The sequence below is a fragment of the Micropterus dolomieu genome, linkage group LG22 (assembly GCF_021292245.1).
Source record: "Micropterus dolomieu isolate WLL.071019.BEF.003 ecotype Adirondacks linkage group LG22, ASM2129224v1, whole genome shotgun sequence".
In the NCBI taxonomy this organism is placed as follows: domain Eukaryota; kingdom Metazoa; phylum Chordata; class Actinopteri; order Centrarchiformes; family Centrarchidae; genus Micropterus; species Micropterus dolomieu.
This window is the reverse complement of record NC_060171.1, coordinates 16974696-16996185: the sequence shown is the minus strand read 5'-3', so window position 1 is coordinate 16996185 and position 21490 is coordinate 16974696. Positions and strand designations below refer to the sequence as shown.

The window sequence follows — 21490 nt, the reverse complement described above, 5'->3', positions numbered from 1 at the left end:
TGTATATAAGACTATTTATTTATCACAGTGGACAGAGAAGGTGACAGACACACCAAGTCGACTCATTTCAACAACCTACACAGCATGGTGCACTTCTGTGAGAACGTGATGGAGTGCAGAAGAATTCAGCTGCTCGCATACTTCGGGGAGTTGAAGTTCAACAAAAGCTTCTGTAAGGAGCACGCAGACGTCAGCTGTGACAACTGTTCCAAACCCAACGTAGGAATCATTTCTGTCCGCGTCTTTCTTTATTCATCACAAATTCAAGAACCTACCTGGCCATTTGTAATCAATCAGCAATGTTTGAATATTCCTGTGTGCAGCAATACAAGATGAGAAATGTCACTGAAGATGTGAAGAAGGTGGTGAGGTTTGTCCAGGAGAACTGCGAGAAAGTCGGAGCAAGGTTTGGTAAGACTGCTCAGCAAAACCGACTGACACTGAATATGCTGGTGGACATCTTCATAGGTAAAGTACGCGCACATGCTTGCAGTAAATAGGCATTCTGCAGCTGTGAATATTGCATGATGGCTGTATGAAAAGTTGTCTGTGAGTGGTCTTAATGTAGGTAATCGTGTCTTTCTATCAGGGTCTAAGTCTGCCAAGATACAGACAGGAATGTTCGGAATGGGAGGAGCCTACTCGAGGCATAATGCTGACCGTCTCTTCAAAAAATTGGTTCTGGACAACATCCTAGTGGAGGATCTCTACATCACTAACAACGGCCAAGCTGTGTCTTATATCTCTGCTGGACCCAAAGCTATGAACGTGCTGTCTGGGCGCATGCAGGTAACCTGACATAGATTGCCTTAACAGCAGCATGGGGAGCTAGAAATATGCATATTAAACACACTCTGGCAATCGTGTCGTTGCAGGTGGAGTTCTATGAGACAGAGAGCGCTTCAAGCATCAGGAAACACAAAGCCGCTGTGGCCAAGAACGTCTCCCAGAGAGAGGAGATGGTCCAGCAGTGTCTGAAGGAGCTGACGGATCTGTGCAAGCAGCTGGGAAAAGCATTTGGCATTCACTATTACAACATCTTCTCCACCGCCACCTTGAAAAAGATAGCTGGTAATTTCTTAAACACGCAGTAAGGCTGTCTTTTTAAGTGCTGCAAAAGCTCATTTAACAACTAGCACTTTATAACATGTCACACTTTTTTTCACATGAACAGAGAAGCTTTCTTCTGACCCCGAAGTCCTCCTACAAATTGATGGTGTGACAGAAGACAAACTGGAGAAGTATGGCGCAGAAGTCATTCAGGTCCTACAGAAATACTCTGAGTGGCAGCTGCCTGGTAAGGGACCCAACTCAAATTTTTGTGCCTAACATCCTTCACTTTCTTTTAGTCTGAACATTGTGGTATTAACCTCCATTATCTCTGTAGAGGAGCAGACTGACGATGGTGGAGACGGCTGGATAGACACGACACGAGGACGCTCACAGGGAGATTACAATGACGAGGACGACACTGAGTCCTCCACCTACTTCCATAATCAGGCTGCACAGGGCCATAAGAGAAAGAAAGCTCCTTTCTTCAAGTATTCCAAGAAGAGAAAGGCATATGGCAACACAAGTACCAACTCCAAAGGGTCTGTAGTGTGTTTGTCTCATGTTTCATCAACTAGTTTGGGATCATATTTAGCAGAAAGCTTCATACCTGAAACCTTATTTCCTCTTTTCTTCCTCTGGCTTCTGTCTTGCTGTGTGGATTCAGTCGTGGCTACAGCAGCAATAAATCATGGTCATCATCAAGCTCCAGAGGTGGATCCAAAGCTGCAGGCCGGGGGTCCAGGAGCTCAGCGGGGGACGCATCAGTAGGCAGGCGGCCAGGCTTCCTGTCCGCCCCAATCCCTCAAACCAACCAGCGACCCTTCTTAAAGCCAGTCTTTTCACACTTGGACTAGTGCCATCCTCTGGATCTGAATTCCTAGGACAGCAAAGTACTCAAACCAATCTGTTGGTAATTGTTGTAAAGTTTGTGTCTGTTAAATCCCAACTGTTTATTGAAACTGCTAAAATTGTATTTTTAAGTTCTGTACAGTTACTGTCATGGTGTCCGCATTTCATATTGATTGCTGTAAATTGTTATGTAAATTTTTCACTGTCCAGTTTTATATTAAAGACTCATTGAAATTTTATGATCATTGTTTCAACTTGTCTACAATTTTTATTCTGCTAGAGAAGAAAAGGCTGAGCAGAACTTGTGTTGTACCACAAAGCAACCGGGAGCCACATAACATTTTAATCAATGTTTATTTCAAGTTTGAATAGTTTTATTTAATGGCACCAGTTACAAGGGACTATTGGAGAGAAACAATATTTTATACTGACTTGTACAGAAGGTTACCTACAGTACAAACATGGATTCGGAATGGATCAGGCTGAACAAGAACTGGATTTGGCACATGGATTTATATATATATATATACTTGTATATATAACGTAATTAAACAGCAATCTCCAATCCCAGGATAGAACTATGCAGACTTCATAACACACCACCAGACATGGCTATGCATAAACACTTATTGAGGTGTATGCACGGTCATGTAAGGGTCTGTCCACTGGGAGGCGGGCAAATGGGCAAAAAGCAGATCAAGATGTCCTCGGTTATAGCTAGTTTCATCTATTGACCCTTCAGTTTCACATGCGCACACAGGGATTTTGGCCAGGAATAAATTTTAGGAAGCCAATTGTGTATGTCACTTGGTTTTGATTAAAGTTCAATTGTTTGTTATTCTTTTTCATCACATAATTATCATAAACCTTACAAAATTATGTTGCTAGAGAGCTATTGACAATGTTTGAAACTTGAGACTTTTCTTATTAGGATATCTGATGATTGCATCACACATGATTGATGATTGAAAATGTGTAGCAAAACACAGGAAGTAGACAAAATAACAAGAACACCTCACAGTAAAGTTCAGCCCAATACAATAACGGCACAAAATACCTCAGAAATTACCTGAAACATCTCTGACACTGCCTTTGTAAAAATGTTATTTGACAAATGTGGGATTTTCTGCTTGTTTATATGGAATTACAGTGTACCATGCGGGTGTTTCTGTTATTGAGTCCATCCCATGTGTACTGAACACAAGATGCTTCATCTTCCAGTGCACCACATTGTGGGCTATTTGCAAGGCTGTACCTTCACTACTGCTTTACCGGGAAGGACGAGCTGTTTCTGACTTATTGTTATTCCCGTTCATCAAAAGTCACACGTCTGGCCAGAACTGTAGCCATATCCCATGAGGTAAAAGAACTGTAAAATATGTAAACATGACACAGCAACTAAAATCGCAAAAAAAAAAGTCAGCTTTGTTACAGGAAAAAACGCCTGTAGAGACAAATTAAGACAGATTTCGGGCTGCCTGCTGTACATTACAAACAGTTCGACACAGAGGAGAACACTGTTTTCCCCTCTTGGCCTGGGGAATTTAAGAATGGAGCAGTCAGTAGTACAGTTGTTATGGATGTTGTGTCTTTCATTCTCCATTCCTTCATCTTTGCCAAACTGCAGAGTTAGGATCCAGGCACAGGGAACAATCCGTCACTTAACAATGAAACAGCAAAGAAAACAGCAGAACAAACATCCACACAAGAAGTCTCTAAGGAAAATAGATTTTTATATATATAAAAAAAGGTTAGGCTATTCATAAATGCAACGGTAACTAAGTGTTTCAGTGGTCACATTATTGTTAGAGTCAGCACAACAGCAGTTTTGGTAAGTGGTTTTCTAGAAACAGAAAGGACATATTTGACTTCCTTAGGTTTTCGTATACGTTTTTAAATAACATATTTTTGCTCTCACAGCTAATTATTGCTCCTTGAATAATGCTGCCTTTAAAAAAAATGTAATTGGTGCATGCTCAGAGAGACCACTGAAGCTACATAATGCTGATAGATGTATGAAAAACACCTTTGCCGACTGACCTTTAAAAGGTGTCCTAATAACTCATCCTGGCTGGACAGGGCCGGTCATGTCGACCTTTATGTCAGTAAAGAAGTAATAAATGTGAAGTATGATCGTACACCAAAAAAAAAGTCAACCCGCCCTGCTCTACCTGCTGTTAGGTAAAATGTGCTTCATCTTTGCATCTGGATCATCATTTTTTTTTCTGGCTGTTATCTGAGTTAAAAATGATTAGCATGACATAAATGAGCTCCTACACTTTATGTGACAGGTTTCTTGCCAACGTAGCTCTAATGGTTTGATGCTGCTCCCTCTCCGCCACAGATAACAGCGGTTTGTAGGAGATAATGAGCTACATGAGTGGATCCAGCCACAATAACAACGTGCATGCTACTCTGTGGTCAGGACTACAATTTAGCAAAGCTCAGATTACACAGGAGCAAACAAAGTAGGTAGCACCATTCAGCCTTCAGTGGAGCAGCTGCAGGTGTTGGTATGAGAGTGTGGCGTTTGAAATAGCAGGCCTTAAAACAAGCAACCCTGTACAGCCATAAGAGTGATGAGTCACCAAGTGTCTTCCATTCCCAATTTTTCTTAAAATCCCACTTTCCAAGAAGCAGACTGATCACCTCGACCTCTCTCGGAGGCCTCTGAAATCCCTCGCTCTTCTCTACTCTCATTTCATACTTTTCTTTTTTTCCTTCCTCTAACTCCTTCTCGCCTTTTGCAAAAGATGAAAAATTCACTTTTTTTACTCCTCTCTGTCTAAACCTCCACCCCTATCACCTTGAATCTTGTTTCCATTCCTATCACACAGACACACTTACACCTGCACTTGGTACAGGAGGTAGTCACGCAATAAAACAGAAAAAAACAAAAACAGATTTTACCCAGAATCCAGCAGCCGTGACAGTTATTGCTCCCTGGAGCTGTGAGGCAGAAGAGTCTAGAGCCTGACGACAAATCTAAGAGGTATTATTCGCCGATATTGGCTTATCACAGATATGTTGGTATCTGCTTTCATTTTGGCTGATATGAAAATTAAGGGAAGAAAGTAACTGAAGTACAAAATTCAGAAAAAAGTGCATGAGGTACCTCAGGAACTGTCATCATTACTGTAGTTTTGTCAAGAAATCTCCGTTGTTACCTTCACCAAAAGGGGTTCTGTTTCCAGTCCTATTTAACTGTTCATTTTTAATTTATTAGTGAAGTAAAGTGTTTTGCTTTGGGCTGCAACTAACGATTATTTTCATTATCGGCTAATCTGCCCATTATTTTCTAGATTACTCGATTAACAGTCCAAAAAAAATTAAAATGTCAGAGAATAGTGAAAATTGCCCATTATTCTCAGTTTTTCAGAACCCAAAGTGACAAAACAGCAGAGAAAAGCAGAAATGGAAATGCCGAAAACAGAAATTGTTACGATTTATGTGACAATTAATTTATTTATCAAAATAGCTGCCAATTCATTTTCTGTCAGTCGATTAACTAATCGTTTCGGCTCTAGTTTTGTTTGTTTCATACATTTGTAAATGCATTTTAGTGTGAAGATATGCCGTGGGTTAGGTAACAAGTGCATCGGTCAGGCTCACAGTCATCTCTCCAAACTCTTCAAGTAAAACAAGATGTGGCAAAGTTATGAAAAGTGAAAATGTGTTTTTGGATTATTTGGTATTTGTGATGGTAAAAATGATACCTCCAGATGCCATTCTGTAAAAATACATGTTGAAGGCTGATTCACTGCTGGTGGAGCAATGAGGTGTGATCAGTGTTGAGTGGATCTGGATAAAAACCCTGTTTTCTTTTAGCCCCTCCCCCTTCCACATTTCTATAAATTCTTCGAACCTTACTTGAAACACAGCGCTAAAAAAGGTATAATTTAATCTTCCATAACAAAATAACATTTCAGTTCTGTTAAAATATACATGAAAAACCTGTCAATATATATTAGGAAACAAACTAATTTGTACAAAAAGTACATCATTATTCTTATTCTAATAATAATAATAATATAGTATGATACATAAACCTAAGAGCAAGGTTGATAAAACCAAAATAAATCATAAACTCTTCATACAAAGAAATTATTGAAATTCATTGAATTTCAACTTGATGAAAGAATGCAAATCAAATTAATTGGAGAAATAAGAGAACAACTGAACAAATGAGCACATTCAAAAGTACTTAATTATTAAACCATATGAGCATTGCACATCTATCTAGACTATTATCTATTGATGCCAGTGAATCTTTGCTCGCCATGAATATTTCTCTAAACGCATCTGACACTACTGGGTCACATAACACTATTGGTTCTGGTTTATTTTACTGTATCCTTAGAAAATGTTAGAAAAAACAACTTTGACCTTCGCCAGTTTACTTTGTACACCCATGTATACTAAAGTGTAATTGTGTCTTAAAACTATCCTCAAAATTCAAAACTGCCAACAGACATCGACATTCTCAAAACAAGGCATTTGGTAATCTATTCTCTTCTTCATGAACCTTCACTATTATTCCCGTCAGGTTGTTCTGTTTTTCCTGATGAGGTGAATCTTCTGTTTGTCTGATGGGGATGAATCAATATCAAAAGATGTTACACTACTTTGCCTCACATAGAGTATACTTCACAGCATCAGGCCTATCGACTCTAACATAACTCACTTCCATCTTCATTTGTTAATGACAAATCAACTTCCTCGATTACTTTCCATCACCTCTTCACCTTTTCTTATGCAAATACATGTTTAAAAGTAATAAATAAATGATGTCAACGTTCATCTGTTGCAACAAAATCTTCCGTTCCTATAAAAGGAACTGTTTAAAATTCTTCAGTTCTTTGATTTCAGTTAAAATTTTTTTCCTTTGTGTTATTTGAAAAAATAAAATACCTGAAATGACTTGAAATAAAAATAAAAAATGCAAAACATGTCTTCTGACTTTGTAGGAAAAAAAAAAGAGGACGAAAACAAGCGAAACGAGGAGGTGGTTGGGGGGTTAACTCAAAGTGGAGGAGGGGAAGAGAGATCCTGGGCCCCGGTGTTACCAGGAGTGGTCCAAGCTGTATGCCTGCAGGAGGATGGTGAGAGAAGCAGGGTTCATGGTTGGGACGAAGCTGCCCTCCATCACTCCGGAGTCTTAACCGTCATCTCAGACCCCCGAATGGGCTTACGAACTCTACGACCTCACTCTCACTTGTTAATGAGCAACCCGCCCACCCAGCGGAGCTTGCAGGCAAACCACCGCCTGAGGGGACAAAAGTATTCGTAATGGAACTGCTCAAATTCGGGGGTCTGGCGGATATCACGTAAAAATGCAATGTCAAGGTCTGACTCAGTGAGGATGATGAGGAGGAGGAGCAAGACAAAGAGGAGTCCAATGGTCACAAGGAGCAAACGGAGGACACTTAAGACAAATTTATTCACCTGTTCCACCTCGCTGAGGGTTGAGTTCCCTCCTGCACCTTCCTGTGCAGATCTACCGTCCGCACCAAAATCAACCCCCTCCCCGCGCATGGGGGTGCCTGCCTCAGACTCCTTCTCCTCCTCGATGCTGCAAGGTGCACCGTTAATCTGGCGAGAAGTGGCCAGCTCCATGCTGTGCTCGGCTACCGGGGTGGGCAGGACGCTGATGGAGGGGCTGTAGGCCTCGTCTGAGATCACCGCAGTCCTCTCGCTGGCGTCTGTGGCCTGGCTCCGGGAGCGTGGCATGAAAGATTCCCCGTGGGACACTGAACGCACCGGTGTAGAATGGGCACTGTCACGCAATGACTCTAGACCTTGTGAAGTGAAGTGGTTCAGGGAGGAAGAAGAGGAGGGGGGAAACAGACAGGAAGAAAGGTTTATTACACACATTTAATAGAATGAAAAAGAAAAAGATTACCAACATGTGGCGTTCACAGACACAGCATACTGCAGCTCTGGCTGTAAATGCTCAGAGGTCTGTTACACAGCACAGACACACTGTCTCCAACTTGAGAGCAGAAATCTGATCATGCTTTCCCCAGAGTAAAGCAGACAGGGGGGAGTATTGTCATTGTACAGAATGCTCTAATGGAACAAATCATCACGTCCCACCCGCTATGGGAAAGTGTGCATCTCATTCAACAACCGCAGAGTGAAGAAACCCAAAGTATACTTTAGAAACAATAAAATAAACCAAACCTGCTTCCTGATAAAACATCCTCTCTTTATCTACTAGCACTTTCTGAGCCCCAATTTCTAAACAAACTGATGCTATAGGTTACATCGCAATCTCACTTTGGATATTACATGTGTGTTGTTTTAAGATAGAATGCTGACTTATGCTTAAATGCCTGTAGAAAATGTATAATCAATCTGATTGCATCAGCACCCAACAACACACCCAAAGATTCCTTCCTTATTAAATCACACTAAAACAAAAATGGCACACAAAAATATTTTAACCTACAACTGGGAGTGAGCTATCTGGATAAAATCTTCTATTGCAGTATATGTAATCCAATATTGAGATTGTAATTTTGTCTATTGGATAAATAATAAGCCAGGAATGTCTGTTTTTAGCAGATAAACACCAAACAAATGAATGTACCAATGCAACATCGCCCACGGTGGTCTTATGCAACTGTAGATATTAAAGGGAGTACAGTACAGCAGCTACCTCGGTAGAAATAACATGGCAAAATCTGAGACAAATTTATACCTGTCCAAAACTATTCAACAATGCGTTAGCTTCAAGGCACGACAAATATTGTTTACTGTTACTGTACAACTGTACAATTCATGCTGAAGTTACAGTACAGTATGTGAGAGCCTCACTGCTTTGTATATGTCAGCGGAGATGAGCTGTGGTTGAGCCCTTTGCTGACGATATCACATTCTCCAGAGTGTCAAGGCGGCAACATTACACCTTCACTATAAAGAGAAGGGATTAAAATTCAGCTTTTGATGAGGAAGCAAATCATGAAAAGGACTTTTTTTAAAACTGCAGGATGGGTATGACAGATTATGTCCAGCGTCTAAGCCTCTGCTCACATGTCAGCAGCCATCTTTACTCAGTGTTGATCTGCCTCAGCCTTTCACAGAGCAGAAAATGCATTGCACACTATAACGTAGCTTTAAAAGAAGCACATACACCAAATAAACACACCATACCGCTTGAAATAATGTGTACTGGTTTGAACCAAATATAGCAGCTACATAAAGACTCCTCCCTTCTAAAATGCACTCAACAAAAGAAAAGAAAAATCAAACATGCCTGTCCAATTACTGAGACTTCCAGGGGACACAGACAACCACCAACCAGGCAGAGACAGATTTAAAATTGAGAAAGCCATTGGTACCTCCATGTAAAGCACACCCCTGGCTGGCCCTGTGGTGAGTTTACCTGGAGGGTTGCTTTGCTGAACACAGGGCAGCGGAGTGCCAGGAAGAGGGGTGACGCTGGTAGACTCCTGCTGCCCCGTCAGGGCAGGGTAGAGGGGCAGGACGCCCAGGGCCTTGCCCAGCATGCGAGGCCCCAGGCTTAGCACGCGAACCTTTACATCCCGGTAGCAGTGGTTGATCATACGCAGGTGGACGTTCACCCGGGTGGTGATACGGATCAGACATTTCACCATGGCTACAGCATGCACGTGTTTATCCCGTCCTTATGGTCCCTGTCCTGGAGTCCAGGCCACAGTCTCACTGTGTGTGTGTGTGTGTGTGTGTGTATTAGACCAAAGAGTTCTGCCTTAGTTGCAGTATGCAGGGGAGGAGTGTGCGAGGTAAAACGGTGGTTTTCTGCAGCAGTCTGGCTTGGTGCGGCCCCACCCAGGCCAGTGACATACATGGAGTAGAAGACCTAGGCTATTTTCAGCTAGGGTATTAATACCACTGTAAGATACCCAGTCAGCACACCCTGGGGGTGGGAAGCTCATATGGCTCTCTTGAACTCCGACTTCTGACTTCTATTTATCCCAGTGTACAAAGAGATGTACTTGAAAGACAGGGACAAACAGGGCCAAAGCATCTGCCTGCTGGTTTTAACCAGAGCCATGTAGGACAGTACGCCTGCTGCATCCATCTCAGTAACAGCGGAAGTGAGGCCACCTGTTTTGTTTCCGGGCCTGCAGGTGGGCTGAATGTGTGACTTTAGCGGCCACTGTGTTGGCACAACAAATACACAATTGCTCATACACACAGCTCTGAAACCCTGCACTGAAGTGGAGCAGGCTGACTGACGCACACACCTGCAGCACGCCCCGCTGGCACTGTAAGCATGAACTGGGTCAAATGGCTCGTTTTACAGTACAGCATGTATGTGTGTGTGTGTGTGTGTGTGTGTGTGTGTGTGTGTGTGTGTGTGTGTGTGTGTGTTTTCTCAAGAAGGGGAGGAGTTCTCACAAATAGGACTAATGGTTCCCTGATCCATTAAAAATGTTGTGCCAGCTTGGTTGTTGCAATAACACCATTATCCATCATTGTATCGGAAGAGTGGGATTATAACTGCTTCCTGGATAGTACTGAAACAACAAATTATGTGTTTCAGTGAAAGAGAATGACGTATGATGTAAACAATACCATGCTCACTGTAAGGCCTCTAAAGAACATGTGACATCTTGAGAAAAAAAACAAATTATGCCCTCGGCACTTCCATGGCCGCTAGGGGATTTGTTGCTTGCTTAGGCCTGGTGAAGCATGGTGTTGAAGCTCACCCTCCTTACCTACCCTCCATGATGGATATGTGTACAGCTCTCCGACGCGTGCGCGGTACACTGCTGAGGCGAGGCCCGTGGGTGATAGATGGACAACTTCTGCTGGGCACGAGGCCAGCCCTGCAGAGGCAAATAGAGATACAAATGCACAAACATCACTGCACAGAGAGACAGCTCCGAGCGTAGGTTACTCATACTGTAGCCAGTAGGTGCTGCTGATATAAAGACATCTACAGTAGCTTGGTGCCTAAGAAAATGGAGGAAAATTAAATAAAAATCTGATTGAGGACATTCTGACCTCTCCTGAGTTTACAACTCTACCTGTGTATTTCTGGAGGTTCGCGTTTGATTTTGGCACTCTGCTCCATCACCTCTTTTGCCACTCGCCCACTGTTATAAAGCACAGAGACGATGCTCAGGATGAGTTTCACACACACACACACACACACACACACACACACACACACACACAACCGGGCACCCTTGTTTCACCCAATGCCATGAAAGCCATCACTGCAGTGGATGAGTACAGTACATGAGCGTCATGACTGAATTAACCCAGTGAATTCAGCTTTGTGCAGCTGAATTACCTCCAGTCAGACAAATGCACACACAGACCTGCAGGCAAAAAAATATCAAAACAATGATCATGTTTGCCCTTCAACGATAAACTCGACATTTAACTGACTGGGCTTGTGATTTCAGTTCATATGCCATATATGCAGTATGTCTCTCCATATATGAATATTATCAGATATTTTAAATGCAACATTTCTTTCCATCCATTTAATCTTGACCTTCCAATTATCAAATATGTTCTTCAAGGAGCAGATCATCCAAATTAAAAAGTATTTTAAAGAGTTTCAGTTTTAACTGCTGTGGTTTTGACATATCTATGTTCTCCCACCACCCACATAAGGGCTATTTCCTTAGCATAAAGTAGTTCCAACAAAAGTCGCAGTTAAAAATGTTAATGTCATTTTTCAGTGCAGAGCACTTCTAACTAAATTTCATTCACCTCTGGAGGCAAAAATCTCAGCTATTGATATCTTAACGTTTCAGCAAATAAAACAAAAACCATGCATAGGATAGATGCCACTAAAGTTAAGTGAGGTTTTTTTCTTATATAATTTGGGTGAACTGATCCGCTAATAAAGGACAATATCTTGGTCTTACAACAGCTCATACAAGGTGATAATGCCTTATGTGATCAGCCCCCCTCATTTTCCCCTCCGTGTCCTCTATCTGGTGAGGTATCAGTCCTGTCCTCCGGGCAACAGAAGGCTGACGTTACAGCACACAAGGCCAGGAGGCCACGTCTTCTGGGAACACCTCTCTCCACTTCCAGCTGGGGGGGTTTCTGCAGTGTCCTCCCCTCCCTGTCATCAGTCATACTGTCTTGTCGTGTACTTTACCTGTAACGGAAACGGCTGCCCTTGAAGAACAGGTTGCTGCTGGACACTGTTCGAACCTGACTTGACTTCTCAAGCCTGATGGAAAAGGAAGAAAAAAAAGAGAGAAAATGAAGCCTAATGCTTAAATAAACAAGGCAAACAGCAAGGGAAACCATTAGTATGTAATTCCACACTCATAAGAATATGCTCCTAATATGATCACACTGTTGAAGCGTGAATATATGTAATCTTTGCTTCCTGAATCACAGAACAAGAGCAGCAACTAGGATCAAATACCCTGCAATTAAATGATGCATGTCCTCTCCTTGCACTGTAGCGACTGCATCCTTGACATGGCTCCATACAGTATTCAATATGTTTATATTGTTATAGTAAGTGAGACATTAATGTTTAATGTTTCATTCATTATTGTTTCAAGTGAAATTCTCCGGAAGACACATAATCTTAATCACATGTCATCTTGCCTTTTAGTTCCCCAGAATCCATTATAGTAAGATCTTAATAAGTGGCAGGCTGATAAAATATTATCAGTCTGCCACTTCAGAGAGTCATCTAAAGGTCACATCATATTAACTCCATCAATGTGTGTGCTAAGCTCTGCCCTTCCTGTGTCCGCTCTTTCTCTCTCTCCATCTGCTAACCCCCTCACCCCCCTTACACACCCTTCATCACCTGAGCCATTAGCCCAACTCATTTTACACAACTCCCTGGCCTCTGAGCTCACAGTTTTGTTTTTTTTTTTAATCACCTTTTCTCAGCTGGAGAGAGCAGAGAGGACCTGCACTATTATTCATGGCTGCGACAGGGGAGCTATATCTCAGAAGGAGGGCTGAAGTGCTTGCAGTCTCGTGTCAGCGCACACTCATTCACCAAAGGTCAGAGGCAACTCGCACCTCATTTTCCCGCTGAGAAACAACCTGGAGAGAAGGGCTTTTAAGGACACCAAGGTACCGTGACGGTAACCTGCCCAACAGAGCTCAAGGATGCAGATCATGATAGTGCGGGGGAAGATAAAACATTAGAAAGGAAAGAAGAAATTTGCGGACTCACTTATAGAAAGCTTGGTTCTCCACACCACACTTCCAAAGGTGTTTGCATGCCTCCGGCGTGGGCGCAAAGTATGTCAAGATGATCTTTTCGTCCTGCACGTTGAAAATGAGAGAACGTGCAGGAAAATATAACAAACTGATACAGAATCCGCCCTCCACAACAATTCAACAGTCCAACAATTTACGCGCTCACCTCCTTCTGATTTGCATACACGTGGAACGTCTTGCCTTCGAACTTCAGTTTGGTCACCTCATTCCTGTCCAGGAGAGAGCGCAGCAACAGTTACACATGCTGCAAGCGGATACAGAAAGCCACAGCTTCTTTAAATATTCATGACAGCCACTTTGAGATCACATAAACAGCCACGGAGCTCCATGTTCGGCTGACAAAACAAATAACTGATTATATTCCCTGCAGACAGCGAATGGAGAGTGTGGGAAACCTGAGCCCTGCTGAATGCAAACAAATAAAGCCAGTATGAATACTGCAAACATAATCAGTCTGTATTAAATATTGTAACAGGAAACCTCTCAGAAAGTAAGCAGACAAAAAAACAAATGTCAAAAAGAAATGCACCATACTGTATACATTTCCAGTTTGTCAATAAAGCATGTTACTATTGTATTATATTGGTATCAAGCTATAGTCCTGGTCCATTGCTGGTGTAATTAGCCATCTGTGCACATGCTAGCCACCAGGTATTGTCACAGGTAGAGGCAGATGCATGAGCTTTGTTGACTGTGACTGTACAGCCAGCTGCAGTGCACATACTGCTTCATGTAGAACGCCCTGCATCTAGAACATGTCTTTCTGCCTCTCTTATGTCATGTGCTGTCTTTGGCTCACATAGGAGAATGCTGCACATTTGGCTCACCATTTGAGAAAATGAACTCTCTTGTTTCCCTGGAGCACCACAAAACCAAATGGTGTGAAGGCGAGGAAAGCTGGGTTCCCAGACACATCCTGAAAGAATTTCCAAATATAACTTAACTACACATTTAAACACAAATAAAAACATAAATCATACATATGTTTTAGCATGTACTGTATGTATCCCATGAGAATGTCTCAATGTTCAAGGACAGAACAGTTTTTTTTAAATGTTTATCTAAAAATAGTACAGCAGTGCTTGAAAAACCTTGCATGGATGCGGATCAACACCATATGTCTCCAGCATCTGGGCTTTCTGCAGGAAATTTCGCTCTGATGTTTCAGGTGTCTGTCCACTGAGGGGGAGCAACAACACACCGAACATCTGTGTCAGTCCACCATAAGCACAACAAAATGCAACACAAACGTTTTGAAAGGCCAAACACTTCTGAGAGAGGCACAAACAAATGAATTCCCGATGATGTGATCAATTTAGAGAGACTGAAAGAAGCAGACACAGGTTATTCCCAAACAAGACCAAACATTAACAAAACATCAGTAGGGGCAATGAAAATGTGGGATGATTTATTCAAAAATCACTTATTATTTATCTCAGTTTCAACTCAGTTACTTACATTCAGGCCTTCAAATCAATGTATTCATAATGAAGCACTGTGTTTACACAGAGGTGAAGAAATAAGAAACCACTAGTGGGCAGCAGAGTCTCATGATGTTTGTCGTTCCACTCCTATGGCATCAAAACTGGATTTTGTTGATGCCATTCTACCTCTATTGTGTCTCACTGTACATCATTAAACGAACAGCATTTCATCCACAGAGGCTCCTCCACATTAAAAAATGATAAAGTACTTGGTTTAGTGCAAATAAGAATCAGTTGTGGTTGCTGGATGGGTCAGCGTGTGAAACAAACACTTCTCAGCATGCTTTTATGCCTCTGTCTGTGTGTGTGCATGAACCTGCTCCATCTGATCACTCCCACTGGTCATTATTATCTCGGCCAGGCATCATGCGTTAGGTCGTGTGTGTGTGTGTGTGTGCATCTGTCCTCAGCTAATCGCACATACAACAGAGCCCATCAACCTAATATTTTTTGTGCACATTCATAACTGTATGTTCAAGGACCTCTCGTGGTTGCGGTGATTCACGATTTTTGAAAAACCTATTTCATTGGTCTGTTTTATACCGGTTGGTAGGTAAGTTCATTAGTTACATTAGTTAAAACTAGGGAAGGCAACGTTGGAGGAACTAGCAAGAGACAGCTAGATTTTGAAAGTATCCTCCCTTCAGCCCTCCCTCCAAAGCCAGTCCACCAAAACACATTTTCAGGCGCAGTGATTGGGGTTGCCCGATCCATGCCGCCTGCCTGATTCATTCTGAGCATGCGCGTCAGGTTAGGGTTAGGGTTGGGCAGTGTCGTAAAAGGTGTTAAAATCTGTGCATGCGGATTGGGCAGGTGGCACTTAAACTGTAAAGGGATGTAAAGAGAACTTCAACAAATTTAATAAATACTTCTTCTGAAATAAATTGCCTACCCTAGCCTAGTTAACTTTTAGTTAAATATGGTACATAAGTTTATTAAGTTAAAAAGTCAATGTTGACTTTTGGTTCCACATGGGACACAAATAGCTCCACAAAATTCTCACGTAAAATGACACGCTTTCTCTGCGCAATGTAAGTTAGTGTAAACTAAATAGTGAAAAACACAAAAAGGCATTGTGATAACACACAAAATATCACATTGGCTTGTTATTCATCCACCATTTGGTGATACTAGGCCTGGCGAGAGTGCACTCTTCTATTTGTGATCTGTGGCTCTGCCAGTTGAAGCTGGGGCTAGGACCCATCACTAATAACTGTTAATAATAATAAAGGGCAGGCTATGAGCTCAAGACAATCTGACTGGAGTGGATAGTGGAGAAGAGAGTGCTTTTTTTCTCCACTATCTGCTCAAATAAGCGACAATAATCTGTCTGGCCAACCCAATCCAGACAAATGGTGCCCATTACTGCAGTCAATTACATAAATGTCAGAGGAAGCCTGGTGTTTGCTCAGCCTGTATGAGTGTAGGATCTGCAGTTATGTGAAAACAAGAGAGACTGATAGTGGTGGTACATATATTTTGGTTCTTACATCAGCTCTGTCTTGTGTATGTCTGCGATCCGGCGCTCCAGCTTCTCCGAATGTTTAGGGAAGAACTGGAATTTGGAGCTGTAACCTTCAGGGTGCTTCCCAGGGTCGTAATCACCAATCTCAGCTGGAGGAGCAGACAAAAAGTGAAATGTTAAACATATTCACAAACATTCAGAGCAAATACAAGTTAAAATGCTGTCTGCAGTTTTCAGCACAGCGGTACTTGTCTCAGTGGAGACAGGATGAACATGCCCAGGATTATTTGTGTTCCTTCATGGCACACTGCACTCCCTCGGATGACCCTGATGCTGATTTCTGTCTGCACAGAGGAGCTGACCAGGCAGCCCATCTTTAATTCATCAGCCCCTCCTCCAGAGGACCTGTGTCTCCTCAAACACTGCACTTTCTGTGATGTTAGCTGTGCCAACATACCTTATGCAGGTTTGTGTTTATGTCTGTGTTGGTGCATGTGGTGAAAGGATGATAAGATGCCAAATAACTACTTCAAAGTCTTTATAATTGAGTGTTATTTCTTGTTTATTACAGAATGTGAAAGTCACTTAAGTACTGAATAACCTTTCATGTTTTAGAGCCGTTTTCAGTATGGAAATTCACATCCGATGATCATGAAATGCCTACTAAAGATGGACAATCTTATGCGTGATTAAATTCGCACTGCAGGCATATTGTTTAAGGAACAATACAATGTACATTCTCCCCTAATTTGGCTTATTTCAACATCAAAGTCTTTTTGTTTGGCTGGCAGAATTTATCAGATTGGTGAACTACAGGGCATGGTAAAACAGAGGTTGTGAACACAGTGCGAAGCAGAGAGTGGTGCAAGTCATTTCCAACTGTCACCATTACCTTGAAGGATATGGGCAGCCAGCATGGCCGCATCCGAGGTTTTACACAGGAGCCGACCGTGGTAGAGGTCTCTCTTGATTTGCAGGAAGACGAGATATCTTATAAAGCAAAGGACAAACATCATGTCAGACGCTCTGACAGGCCTGCTTATAAGAATACTGATGGTTTTCATAAATACCCACCAAACCACTCATCCAGTTACACTGCTCAGTGAAAACACAGATGGAATAAAATAATACGACAAGACAGAGCAGGAGCAGCAAAACAATAGACCTGATGAACCTCCGAGGCTGTTGAGTTCATGTTCCCTAAGGGTGGTTTGAATATTTCTTTATGATTTAGCTGAAATGATGGTTTTGTTTTGGAGGGAACAAAAGGATAGGAGGCCCTGAGGGCAAAAAATGCCACAGACAATGTGCTTCTCTTGAAGCCTCCAGCCTAGTTTCAGACTCACCCAACCAATTTAGCTCCTAAAGCATGAATTTACTCCGAGACAACACCTGAAGCAAATATCGTGATGGTGATGCTGATGACTATTATTATTATCATCAATATTTTTATTATTACTAGAGGTAAGAACAACACAGTCAGTGAGACTATTAAAATTCTTCTTTTACACCCTCCTCCCCAGTCTTGAACAGGAAATAAGACATGCATCCCATTGTTTTTCCCCAATCAGCCAGAGAGAGATGCTTCCCTCTATCTAGGCCATTTTCACAAATGCAAATTGTGCTTCCTTTGCTGAGAAATGCATAAAAAATTGTTGACATTTCCCATTGTTTTAACTGTATTACAAAATATATGTACTATACATAAAAACTTACTTCACAAGTTATTTCCCCTTTTTCAGTTTTACAGTACTTAGTAAAGTAGTAACTAAATGTCAGTTGAGTGAAATAACGTGCACCTGGAGAGCCCTTTTCTTATTAATTCTCTTTGTTTCCTCTTTATTTGACATTTCTTGTACACTCTGTCACACTGTCATGGCCTATTGGGACACTCGAATAGAACACTGTTAATTTTATTAGTAACACCTGTGCTTTTCCTACTTTGTCAAGTCAAAATGCCTGCTGTGGTTTATAATAACAAAGACATCACTATGTTTTATAGAAAAGATGTCTTTAGCTTTTTAATATGGCATTTTGCTTTCCCCTAAAAACCCCTGCACAATATGACAAGAGTGAGCCCCTACTGAATGTATGTGATTGATTATTTACCCTCTCCCTCCCTCTGTGGTCTGCCCTCTCCACTCTCATCATCATGTATCACTCTCTCCCCACCTTACCCCCACCTCTCTAGCCTTTCATTCCCTCCTTTTCCTTTCCACTCTCAATCAGCACCCTTTGCCCTCCTATCTCCTCTATCCGCTCTGTTCATTATGCACACTCTACATGTGGTGCACATTTCATCTCATTACACCTCGGAGAGAGAGCGGCGTCCTCTCCCTCTGGTCAGTGATGAATACATTGGGTACATGCAGACATAAACCTGCTGTTCGCTCTTAGTTTTCATTTGCCACTTTCACCTTTCTGCAAATTAGTTTGAAAAAAAAACATTATGGACCCCATTTATTAGGAATTACCATGGAAAAAAGACATCTGCATTTATACACAGAAATCTGGAGACTAAGCTACTAGGGAAGGCTTTTACATTTCTATCTGCTCCTCTTGCAAACTGTGTTCTGTGTAATATTTATCATAATGTTTTAGACAATAAAGTACTCAGGCATTTTAATTATGTTTTAGAAGGAGACATGTTTGCTCTGTCTAAAAATGTTGAAGCACAACTACTAGAAGTGCCTCCATAAACATTTAGTCTCTGTCCCTTACTGTTAAAAGTGATACGAGATGTAAGATGTAGAAAAGGAGAAAAAAAGACCCTTATCAACTCATGAAGTTGAAAGCAACACCAGCAGGTCATACCGAGTGATTTCCTCCTTGAGAACAGCAGGCTCAGGAGGGTAGAACTTGACTCTCAGACACATGGTGAATGGAGGCTGAGCTGGAAGAAACAAACACAAAACAATTAAGAAATGGACTGGAATCTTTTCATTGTAGGAGATTAAACAATCAATAGGGGATTGAGGGAGACAGCCAAACTGTTTTGAGACTCATAAATTAAAAGATGAAATGCCTGGCACCAACAAAGGGTACTCTAATATCTAAAAGCTTATTGGTACAGCAACCAGTTGATTGTCTTGATCAGTCTTCTGCTATTCTTTCCCTTTACTTACTAACTTACTCTGGGTTGTACCTATCTACCACATGCTATACGGTGGCATTATTTATTGTGTATATATTAATTTTATAAGATATGACATTTTATCTATTTCTAAGCTGCCTTTTTAACATCTGGCCAGCAACATAAGAAAGCTAAAAAAAACTTAATTCCTAAAAATAAATATAACAGTGATTGTTCAAAATAGTAATAATTAATTAATAATTAATTAATAATAATTAATTTATTTTGTCTCACTTACTCTGTAAAATGTCACAAATAATGACACTCGCCCTCCACCCGCATCTTTTTTTCTGGTTAAATATTTAAAAAGCATTGAATTTAAAGTTATGACAAAAGTTGCACTTATTTAGATAATTTACTTAATAATTTACTTACTGTTTTAAAATACTCCATTACAAGTAATAATCATGCATTAAACATGTTACACACAAAGTGTGTCAAAAGTATTAAAGTATAAAGAAAATGGTCCCCGTGAATGTTTTAATATTGTATAGTATATTATTGGATTATTTTTACTGCTGCAGTGGTACTTGTAACCTGCATTTAATGTTGTAGTTGATCAAGGTGGAGCTATTCTTAACTTCCTCATATTCTGTTTGCTAATTCTGTTCAATTCAATAACAAGCTCATATGTGGTTTTGTGTGTAAAAAAAGCACAATATTTGCCTAACGTAGTGAACAAAAAAGAAAGAAGCATAAAACGGAAATAAATAAATAAATAATAAAGTACTTCAATGACTTAAATGGTTAATCAATTATCAGTGTTCGCGCTGTTTCATTTTCTGTTGCTAAATCAACTCCTCAGATATATGAAGTCATTCATGAACATCAGTGCCGACATCATGTATAAGACGAAGGATTTAATCGCCCAGCTTCCAAAATTAAGATAAACTCAAAGTACTTACATTTCATTTGCTTTGCAATTGATTTGGTGAACTCCAGCCAGTGCTGCATTAGAAAGATAAACAAGATAAATGCAATGAAATCAATGTCTCTGAGTAACCCACACAACAAATCTTTCAGCCGACACTTTCATATCAGTTGCCATGACATTCAGCTGTTACTACTGACAGTTTTCAGGAGAAACCTGTTCATGCCACATATGGTGCTACAACAGCATTGATCGAACAATATGCACAATGCCAAAGCTGCATTGAATATAAAGAGTTTGTGGGCTTTTCTTTTGAAAGCATGACAGCAGAGGTCTCTTAGAGGGCTGATTACACATCAGTTAGTTCCTACCGGTGGTGACAATTACACAGGCTCTGTGTGTCCACAGCCAGATTCAGACCCTTCATTCTCTCTGGGAGCATATTCTCTCTCCATCTTTTTCCCAGGTTGCCTTCTCGCCAACCCAACCCACCCACGGCAACAGCCACTAAAATAGTCCTGAGTGACAGCATGGGAAATGCAGCATCAGCAGGACTTGGCTGTTGTCTGCAGGACTACAACATGATCTGTGAACATGTGAATACTTTATGAATCAAGCAGTGCTCGCTACATGCCTCCCAGCAGAAGAGCCTGATGGAATAACCGTCAGTCTGAAAGAGGCGTGAATAAGAGAAACTGAAGAACACAGCTTTTCACTTTGGACCACAGTCTTACTCTCACTCTTCCAAGTAAATCAAATCTGATCCATTTTTTAAAATATATGTTATTAATGTATATTTTTTTTTATATTGACACAAAGCAATGCAGTCATTCTGAGCTCACATTCAACAACTTATACTTGTAAAACATTGGAAGCAGTCGATATAACAAGGTTTCAAACTTTGTTAGATGAGAAGATTAACGCCCTTCTCATTCCTGTGCGTTAAATATGAAGCTTTTAGCTTGGCTTAGCATCAAGACTGGAAGCAGGTAGAAACAGCTGGTCTGACGGAAAGTTCAAATGTACGCCTACAGAGAACCTATAAGGCTCATTAATTAGCCTGCTGTAGCTTTTTTGTTTAATCCAGACAAAAAACATAAATGTAAAAGCAGCAATTTGTGGTTTTCTTCCAGTGTTGATGCTAAACTAGGCTAACTGCCTTCAGGCTCCAGCTCCGTACTGAACGTCAAACTATTCCTTTAAACCAGCACAAATGATACCTAATGACAAGACTGGTTACTTCAAACTAATCACAAACTTGAGCAGAGCTGCAACAATATTAAGTTTCATAAACTAGATTCGGGAACCAAGACCACGCCTTGAACTCACCTAATTTCCACACACCAAGTATTTAAGCACACCTCCCCTTGACTCAGCTTTCTCATCCCTCCCACCCAAACCCCCTTCTTTTGCTTTTTCTCTCCCTG

General features: G+C 41.2%; 2 protein-coding genes across 3 annotated transcripts in view; one reads left to right on the top strand and one right to left on the bottom strand.

The window, feature by feature from the left end:
- blm (BLM RecQ like helicase) overlaps window positions 1-2141 on the top strand; it is an 18222-nt gene extending 16081 nt beyond the window's left edge. The window contains exons 20-22 of the mRNA XM_046038141.1: window positions 1069-1071; window positions 1388-1592; window positions 1718-2141. Coding sequence (XP_045894097.1) covers window positions 1069-1071; window positions 1388-1592; window positions 1718-1907 — 398 coding nt within the window. The 3' untranslated portion in view covers window positions 1908-2141. The remainder of the gene's footprint in view (window positions 1-1068; window positions 1072-1387; window positions 1593-1717) is intronic.
- A 3805-nt stretch (window positions 2142-5946) lies between these two features.
- The window catches only part of LOC123962412 (FERM domain-containing protein 5), a 29440-nt gene continuing 13896 nt past the window's right edge, over window positions 5947-21490 (bottom strand). For both annotated transcript variants that reach the window (XM_046038517.1, XM_046038515.1), the window contains 12 exons: window positions 20098-20140; window positions 18874-18952; window positions 16952-17049; window positions 16085-16208; window positions 14202-14289; window positions 13938-14026; window positions 13256-13319; window positions 13064-13146; window positions 12014-12088; window positions 10920-10988; window positions 10612-10718; window positions 5947-7700 (listed from right to left, as the gene is read on the bottom strand). In XM_046038517.1, coding sequence (XP_045894473.1) covers window positions 7114-7700; window positions 10612-10718; window positions 10920-10988; window positions 12014-12088; window positions 13064-13146; window positions 13256-13319; window positions 13938-14026; window positions 14202-14289; window positions 16085-16208; window positions 16952-17049; window positions 18874-18952; window positions 20098-20140 — 1506 coding nt within the window. In that variant the 3' untranslated portion in view covers window positions 5947-7113. The remainder of the gene's footprint in view (window positions 7701-10611; window positions 10719-10919; window positions 10989-12013; window positions 12089-13063; window positions 13147-13255; window positions 13320-13937; window positions 14027-14201; window positions 14290-16084; window positions 16209-16951; window positions 17050-18873; window positions 18953-20097; window positions 20141-21490) is intronic.